The 8,863-nt window shown below is 38.7% G+C and overlaps 1 protein-coding gene across 1 annotated transcript; it reads left to right on the forward strand.

Moving 5' to 3' along the window:
* The first annotated feature begins 1,110 nt into the window (after positions 1 to 1,110).
* Positions 1,111 to 7,554, forward strand: LOC139718215 (cell growth regulator with RING finger domain protein 1-like). Its single transcript, XM_071629694.1, has 6 exons — positions 1,111 to 1,223; positions 2,495 to 2,631; positions 3,373 to 3,556; positions 4,255 to 4,450; positions 4,877 to 4,984; positions 7,078 to 7,554. Exons 1-6 carry the CDS (start codon positions 1,111 to 1,113, stop codon positions 7,552 to 7,554), a joined length of 1,215 nt encoding a protein of 404 aa, XP_071485795.1.
* The last annotated feature ends 1,309 nt before the right edge of the window (positions 7,555 to 8,863 follow it).

Genomic DNA, 8,863 nt, shown 5'->3' on the forward strand with positions numbered 1-8,863 from the left:
CCGAAGATAGTGCATATGGCCAAAACTTATCTGGCCGTTGAGCGCTTTATTCGAGTGTGTCGGCCAGTTCTAGGAGGTCAAGGTTATGATCATCAAATGTTCCTGTAATTCTTTTTCTGTCTTCTTGAGAAATACGTCTGTATCTAACTTGTGCTGTAATGACTGTAAGAAGATGACGTTAATCTGTAGTATTGGTACATGTAGGCCTAAAATGACATATATGAAAGAAAAGGGGCATTACAGAACAACAAACTCGAGTTATATAGGGTCAAAAAATATGATACTTTTACTGCTTAAAAGTGCGTGGATGAATCAAAAAGTCACACAGAAATACATGTTTAAATGTTCTCACCTTTTCAAAAAAGAAATAACATGACGTTAATTTGAGTGAACATGTTTGGAATTTGATTGCCCATACGCGAAATTGAATGACTGAAATACCCTTTTCGGCCAGTGCTGGCGAATTTGAATGACTGAAGAGCATGTGCCAATTTGAATGCCTGTTTTACGAATCCGAAAGGCACATGTGCAAATTTCATTGATCGATATGCTAAATTGAACGAACAACTTGCAATTTTGAATGACAGAATGTGCAAAGACGAGGATTTTCGCTAAATTGCATGAACCTTCTATCAAATGGACTGACAAAAGTGCGAAATTGGCCGGGAAAACCTATATTGGTCTAGGTGAGAATTCAGCTTTCAGCTTTTTGTGAGATACTTAGAAACCACTTTATGAAATGTTAAAAAAGCATACAATTTTAAGAGGAATTCAAAGTGTATTTGTAGAAACCAGTTTTAAAATGGCTTAGATATCCAGGTAAAAAGTAAAACAAAGCGATCCTGGTAAAAAGGTGGGTCGATCCCACCATTATTAGGATCGCTTTGCTTTGGCTATCTCAGCCATTTCAAAACAAATTTTCATCAAACAAACTTTGAATTCCTTTTATAATCAAGTGCTCTTTCATGTTTTATCAGAGGTTTCTCATTATTTCAAAAACTCTTCATCAAAAAATGTTGGAAGCCTCATGTCCTGTTACAAGGCTAATGTGATTGGGGTAGAAAGGACAAATAGTAAGGTCTTGTATTAAAGAAGGCTTGTATTGTAAACATGGCCAGTGAAAACGAGCATCTGCGAGGCGAATCATCTGTAATATCGAGCGAGCTTTTGTCTATTATTGCCATCATATTTTGCATATTGGCATTTTATCTGTACCTACAAAGGTGAGTCACCTTTATGATACGTATAGTATAAACAGGATGTTTCCAATTACCGTAGATAACAGGCCTAAACTGCACATCATGTTGCTGCCTGAAGATCCTGCTGCTCATGTGCAAGTTACTCTTCGTAGTCCCATTGCCTTGAAAATGTGTCGTTAAAACAGTTGCTTGTTGCATGTTGCCTGTGTCGTATTCTTGTATTTGTAAATGAGTTGAGAACTTCCTGTGTGCTGTGGATGGACACCGTTATTATCACAGCGTTGTTACTGGGTGTCATACTTCCGTTTACTTGAATCAGTCTTTTAGTCCTTGTTTGTCCCTATATCTGTAAAATATACTGGTGTATCATATGCTGTGTATAGACTCTAGGTCTAAAAGTGTAAATTTTAATGTGAAGATATTGAATTCATATTCCAAGTGCCAAAGACTGAAAGGTGGTCATGAATTATCTTGTCATCCATCAGTCACTGCTTGAGATGATGTCTGAAAACTGATAATAGACAGATGACATTTTTTGTTGTTGATAAATGGAAGAGCAGGAAAGAAAAAGAAATTAACAGAGATATTTTATACCATTCTACGCCCCTGCAGTTGTTTGTTACTCTTCTCTCCTTTTATGTGACAAAAGGGTGAAAAATATCGAGTAAGCATGTGCTTTGCCGCCAGGCGCTACAGTAATGTACAAAAGTTCCTGAGCACTATGCAGCCGTTCTAACAAACTCCATGTACATGTAATATAGATCAAGTTCATTCATGTCAAAGCTTTTAATATTAAATGGTTGCTGTGCAGTGGTAGGAAAACATTTGCTAAATAAGTACACTTATTTTAGTTTTATGTCTTCATATATATTTGCCACAGTTGTTGACTCATAAATTTTTTTCCCCCATAAAGTAATTGCAGAGTAAAAGGTAGTTGCTCTATCCCGAGTATGTAGACTAAGACATTGATATAAACAGCCATATCCTTATGTGAAATGAGATGGAAATATCTGTCAAAGTGTGATGTCAGTGTTCATTTCGGCATTGCCCTTTTTAAAAATTTAATGTATATCTTTATACATATGTTACATTATAGTTTCCTTCTCAGTGAAGTCTTGAACTATCCCCCGGATTCAGTGCAGTTCCCTGACAGTGACATGTTCAAATCCATCTGTCTGCACTGTATATGAATAAAAATTCTTAATATTGGCATTTCTTATCTTATTTTTTGTCAAAACTCTATTTTCTTTTCCCTTTAAAAAAATATAAAATTCATGATTATATTCATGGACCAGACTTGAGTTGCCTCACATCCCAGATGATGATTCATGGCAGCACCAAGAGCCTGTACCCGAGACGCCCATGTTCACCACAACCCTCCCATTCCAGATGAAGCTTGATGACAAGACCAGAGATGTAGCATCCCTCAGAGGTGGGCTGAAGGGAAATTCAGAGAGAGTCTTGCAGTAAAGTTGTTAGCCTTTTGTCTATGGAATAAAGATGTATTTGTGTTTATCATTATATAAGCAGCATGCTTTCAGCACCCTAGCACCAACACTCTGGAATTCTCTTCCTCCCCAACTCTGAGATGCATCAAGTGTCAATAGCTTCAAGAACTCACTAAAAACGTACCTGTTTTTCCACTGTTATACTCTATAATTTTCTGTAGACTAAATTTTTTTTTTTTTTTGTTTGAATATATGCATAATGTTATGAAGCGCATAGAAACTTACGCTTGTATTATGCGCAATATAAAATGTTGTGATTATTATTATCATTATTAAACAGTTTAAAGGTAGTGTAACCAACACACAGTGTGCACAGTGCCTCACATTTTGTAAATCGTGAACACCATCCCAGAGACTTGCATTATACATTGCTTACCCTGACACTCAATTCCTGCAGCCATTCTCATGCATATTAACCCTAAATCCAAATATAAGCTAAACTTGGCCACATAGCATAGTCATCAACAAACAAGTTGGTTACACACATGTTGATACAACTGATTGTTAGCCAATGCAGTGTGTCATTAGGACTCTACCATCTCTGATGTATTTAAAGTTGTTATATGTGCCTTGATTTGACATCGGAAGCCATATTTTGGACATGTATTAAACATTTTGGTGTCACTCAGTCATATTTAAAGTTCCCTCCTTTCTACATTTTACAGAGGGTGTTCTGATCACAGTCGAGACTTCGGTCCCATGCTCTCTGATGGGTTTCTGGATAGTAGAGTGTGCAGGACTGACAAAGATTCTTCAATCCTGTGAGAGGTCCAGACAGAATGGGTTACATTTGCCTAATTTTGAGGCACAACTTCAGGAAATATCACTGTCTCACAGTTCAAAGTATTGGTATGTTTCAGCAGATCTCTGGCATTTCATACAGTGTACATTCTGTAAAAGGAAGAATCAGGACAAAGTCAAGCAAATTTCTTGTCTGCTAGATTGATTATGTTCTAAACTATGTGAAAGAGAGCAGGAAAAAGAAGCAGGGTGGGTGTAGCCCTATATATCTGTCTTTAAAGATTACTCAAGCCATGTAGTTTGCACTTGTAAGATGTATTGACTATTCAATAAATGTTGAGATAAGGCAAGATGTGTATTATTGTCTCACCTGATATTTTGGGACAGATAACTTTGTATGAAGTTGAAAGATACTGACAACATTTAGATGTACAAATAAGAATTATGTTTCAAATTTACAGTAATTTTCAATAAATTTGGACAGCCACCTTGGAATATCTTTACTTCAATTGAGAGTTGTTTAGAGTATCATTTGAATTGAGCTTCTGGGGAAATGATATATGAATGTTCCTCCTATGATTTGACTTAGTAAGGTCATTATAATGGTGATGTTGATGATAAAGGTGATAGTGGTGATTATAGTAAAAAGAAAAATACTACAAATTCTACTATTGCTGTTGTTACAAGAGCAATGCTACACATGTACTACTACTTACAAGTACAATGATGATAATAATGACAGTAACAAATTTGATTATGATTCTCATGTCCTCATCTCATTTTGATGCTCCATACCAACAAAAAAGGCTTGAACAAGACAACACGAGGCAGATTCATCTTCGAGTCACAGAAGAGTCAGATGCAAGTAAAAAGAGCAGTACTACCCTGGAGTCTGAACCTGACCTTGGGCCACTACCAAGGACCAGGTATCCACTGGTTGTCCTCGTGACCCAAGGTTGGGATGCTGGTGATGACGAGAATGCACAGACCGATGCTGCAGTTGTAAGTTTATGAGTCCGGCAATTTTGATTTTACAAGATGGCAATGCAAGACAATAACAATACCCTTTTTCTTCTCTTAACTTATTTATAGAATGGTCACATTTCTCTATTAACTTCCTTTAATTGATAGCACTTTGTGATGAACAAGTCAAGTCATCACACATTCAAAGCATCTTGCATTTATTTTTTTTGGTTCTGAAATCTTTTCTTTGTGTGTGTGTGTGTGTGTGTGTGTGTGTGTGTGTGTGTGTGTGTATATATATATATATATATATATATATATATATATATATATATATATATATATATATATATGTGTGTGTGTGTGTGTGTAATCTTGCGAAATTATCTCACCCTCTATTACCTGTTTTTTTTTTTTCTAACTTGTGAAACAATGTTGCCCTCTGTTACCTGTTTATTTCTTCAGAAAACAATCTTGTGGATTCTACACCTCCCAGACAAGACAGTGACAAAATCGAGTCATGTGATTAGTCGGGTGATCGTGACTGCTGAGGGGCAAGTGTGTGAACTTCAGGTAGACCATTATAACCAATCATCCAAGCCCACTATGCATGTAAAATCTTGATAAATATGCGTACATGTACATGTAGTTCCCTTCCTTTCATTCCAAGCATCACAGGTGAATCCGATTTCAGTGAAATGGATTTCCATTCTAGATTTGTCAGAATTGCATTTGCTTCTGTTTTTATGCCTCCGCCACGAAGTGGTGCTGGAGGCATTTTGTTTTCGGGTTGTCCGTCTGTCCTTCCGTCCGTCCGTAATGATTTTTGTGGACAGCGTAACTAAAAACCTTTGGAGGTATCCTAATGAAACTTGGCATGTATGTGTATTAGGGGGTGAAGTTGTGCCTATCAACTTTTGGGTGCACATGCTCAAGGTCAAAGGTCAAAAGGTCAAGGTCAAATGCTTAGAATTTCACTATTTCCCCCATATCTATGCAATGCCTGAAGATATTGTCTTGAAACTTAGTGTATACATGTATTACCCAATTAAGATTGTCTTGTGAAAGTTTGATGTCATGAGGTCAAAGGTCAAAGGTCAAAAGGTCAAGTAAAAATGTTAAAATTTCACTTTTTTTTCTGTATCTTGGAAATTGTTCAAGGTATCTTCATGGAACATAGTATATATGCATGTACTGACTGGCAGTGGTTATTTAGGGAATTTGGGGTTCATGGGGTAAAAGTTCAGGGGGCAAAGGTCAAGGGCAATACTTCAAAATTTTATTATTTCCCTTTTGTATGCAATGCCAGCAGGGTTTTTTTTTCTTTTTTTTAACGTGGTATATGCATGTATAACCCAATAGAGATTCTCTGGTTTTTGTTTTTTTTTGGCCAAGAAGGTCAAAGGTCAAAGATCAAAAGGTCAAAGATCAAGTGAAAGTGCTGAACTTACTTTTTCTTGATATCTCGGAAGTGACTCAAGTTATCTTGAAACTTAGCATATACATGTATATACAGTTGAACCTCTCTTTTCCAGCCTCCCTTTATCCGGATCTCTCTATTATACGGACGCATTCTCGCCGTGATTTTTTTTTTAATAATTACGGGAAGAAAGGGAGATTCCCAACTCCTTGAGAACTTCTACACAAACACACATGAATTACATATACTTGATACATTTCTTAATAGCGTTAATTACTTAGGTAAATCATCCCAAGAATTTATAAAAGAAAATGATTTCATTCTTGCAAACACGAACCTCTATTTTGGGGTCTGTTACAGAGTGTAACAATGAAAAGGTTGCAGTATACACATTACTACATGTGGTACTACAATGGGCTACATCAGTACATGTGTATGTATATGTACATGTATAAAGCATTGAGTCTCCCGTATCCGGCCAAATCCCTTATCCGGATGAGCCCCGGTCCAGACTTGTCCGGATACGAGAAGTTCAACTGTAAAATGTTTTGCCTGACAGTGATTCTCTTATAAATCTTAGGGTCAAAGACCAGATGAAAATGATAACAATTTACTGGTCAATGCAGAAATTGCATTTTTTTCTCCATGCCTTGAAAATTACTCAATGCATAAACTATGAAAGGATCAAAGTCAAGTTAAAGTTCTTAAATCGCCAAATACATGCTCTCCTATTCATCCAGTTAAACATAGGTCAAGGAAGGTGAACATTCAACACATTTGTGACAAACATGTCATTTCAAATATTTTGCCAATTTTGTGAAAATGTAATCACACATTGTCCACATGAACTATAGACCTATTAGGAGAATCATGCATTATGGCGGAGGCATACCGGTCGCCATAGCGACATTTTCAGTTCTAGTGAAGTTTGGTAATATGACAGCACTGACAATGATTTTATATGTAATGATAAGTGGGTTATTCTGCAAAGCCCTTCAGTGATGACTGACTTCACAATGGTTTAAAGACTGGAGTACTTTGTAATTTAACTGACTCACTGGGTTAGAAGGAATGATGGGAATTGTTGACATTGAGTTATGGGATGTATTCTTTAGGCAGCTCCTGTATGTGTCCCTGACAATTTTGGCGCATTTGAAAGTAAGGTGCTGGTTGCTTCAGCCGTCGGAATAAATATCACAGACAAAGATGCTTTAAGCTCTGTTCTCCCAAACTGCTTGGCTTTCAGAGATTGTTTTTGGAGAGTGAAGACTGCACTGTACAGCAACACAACTCCAAACAGTCTGGTGCATCCCCAGAAGACCAAGTGGAACAGTCTGGTGCATCCCCAGAAGACCAAACGGAACAGTCTGGTGCATCACCAGAAGACCAAACGGAACTCAGTTCAGCGGAAAGCAGACTTACCGACAACAGTTCCAGAGTCATTGACAGGAGCTGCACAGTGTGTCAGAATGCACCGATCAGTCGGACCATCATCCCTTGCAGGCATGCTTGTGTCTGCCAGCATTGCATTGGGCTGCTCTCGGCATGCCCCATGTGCCGGGGTACCATTGCGTCGTACTTCAGGATCAGAACGCAGGGCAGTGCCCGTGGAGATGACGTTGTAGAGGATCACCAGCCAAATGACAGACTAGAGCAAGGCATGGATGTCACAGCTAGGATTCAGCATATCCTGGAAAGATTTAATGACTGGTTTGGCTTCTGATAGAATATAGAAGTGCTCCATGCCTGTGCTCCATGCCTGCAACTTTATGGTGTTTTAGTGTGTGGAAAAAAAAGTCTTTCAATCTCACAGCTTTTTGTGATGCAGACATTTTGTGATGAGAGAGAGGAGTTTCTAAAATTTGGGGACAATTATCAGCCTTGTTGATGACAGAATGGCAGTCCATCAACTGGGGACAAGGACATCTCTAACCCTTCAGTTGATCTTTATTGGTGCTATTGACCGATTCGGGTTCGTTGAGGGCAGCAGACATTTTACGGCACAGGGCGCAGCCATAGTGGGTGTATCAGCCGACCCCCCCTGCTCTCCCCTACCCCCGGGCAACATGTTTATCACGCACTTGTAACAAAGGTTCGCGCACTAGCAAGCATTCGCGCACTCAGTACGAGACGCCCACTGGCTAAAGCAGTTTTTCATTCTGCGCGCGTGCTAATGTAGGGAGAGGGGTGGGGGAGTGCGGAGGGGGGGGGGGGGGTCGGCTGATACACCCACTATGGCTGCGCCCATGCCAAAAATACACATAGCGTGTCACAGAATCGATCAATACCTTTGAATAAATTCAGTCAAGGTATGTCGCTTGTAGTTTGGTTTTATCGTATTGCATTTTGTATGTGAACAGTGGCGAGTCAATTTGACACTCATGCTGCAAATTTGTACTTGCCTTTTTCTTTTCTCTCTTGTGGGAAAGGGAAGGAGGATGCCATCTTTGCCTTGAAATCAATATTGGGAATGCCTGAAGTTTAGAAATGCTTTCTGAAGAGCTGTACAGAATCAACATTACCAGGTACTTGGAATTCTCTCTATTGCATGTAAATGTAAACATTTCGTCGCAAGGGGTTTGGTCCGTACGCGGGTCGTACACTATGTGCAAATGAATGAGGTGATTTTATGCACCGGCGCGCAACACGCAGAGGTCAAGCAGTGGGATTCATTCAATGTAGACTTGTGCTCTTCCGGTGATGTGGAGTTACTGTGCAGTAGGCACAGGCAGATAGAGCATATGTGTGGTATAATTGCATATAATTTTTCATGACTAAAACATTGTCACTCCACAGTAGAAATGCATTTTCAGAGCTTATGATTTGATATTTCTTTTCCCACCATGAAACAATTGCTGAGAAAATCTACAAAACCATAGAAGTTTGGAGATAGAGGTAGTGCTCCGTTTTCATGTACGATCAAATAGAGCTCGCACTGTGCACCAGCACAGCATTGTCAAGACATTGTTGTGGAAATTATATAGTGCTGCTGCCCTTTGAGTTTTTTTTTTTTTTAGTTACGTGCAATAGGG

Source organism: Diadema antillarum, unplaced genomic scaffold, assembly GCF_040938485.1.
Source record: "Diadema antillarum isolate AM-2024a unplaced genomic scaffold, OU_Dant_1.0 scf00000091, whole genome shotgun sequence".
Taxonomy (NCBI): Eukaryota; Metazoa; Echinodermata; class Echinoidea; order Diadematoida; family Diadematidae; genus Diadema; species Diadema antillarum.

Bases quoted from the DNA above. Each gene is read 5' to 3' on its own strand.
- LOC139718215 (XM_071629694.1), top strand. From the start codon at position 1,111: ATGGCCAGTGAAAACGAGCATCTGCGAGGCGAATCATCTGTAATATCG. The intron at 1,224-2,494 runs GTGAGTCACCTT...TTCATGGACCAG, and splicing joins TTTTATCTGTACCTACAAAG to ACTTGAGTTGCCTCACATCC. The intron at 2,632-3,372 runs GTGGGCTGAAGG...TACATTTTACAG, and splicing joins AGATGTAGCATCCCTCAGAG to AGGGTGTTCTGATCACAGTC.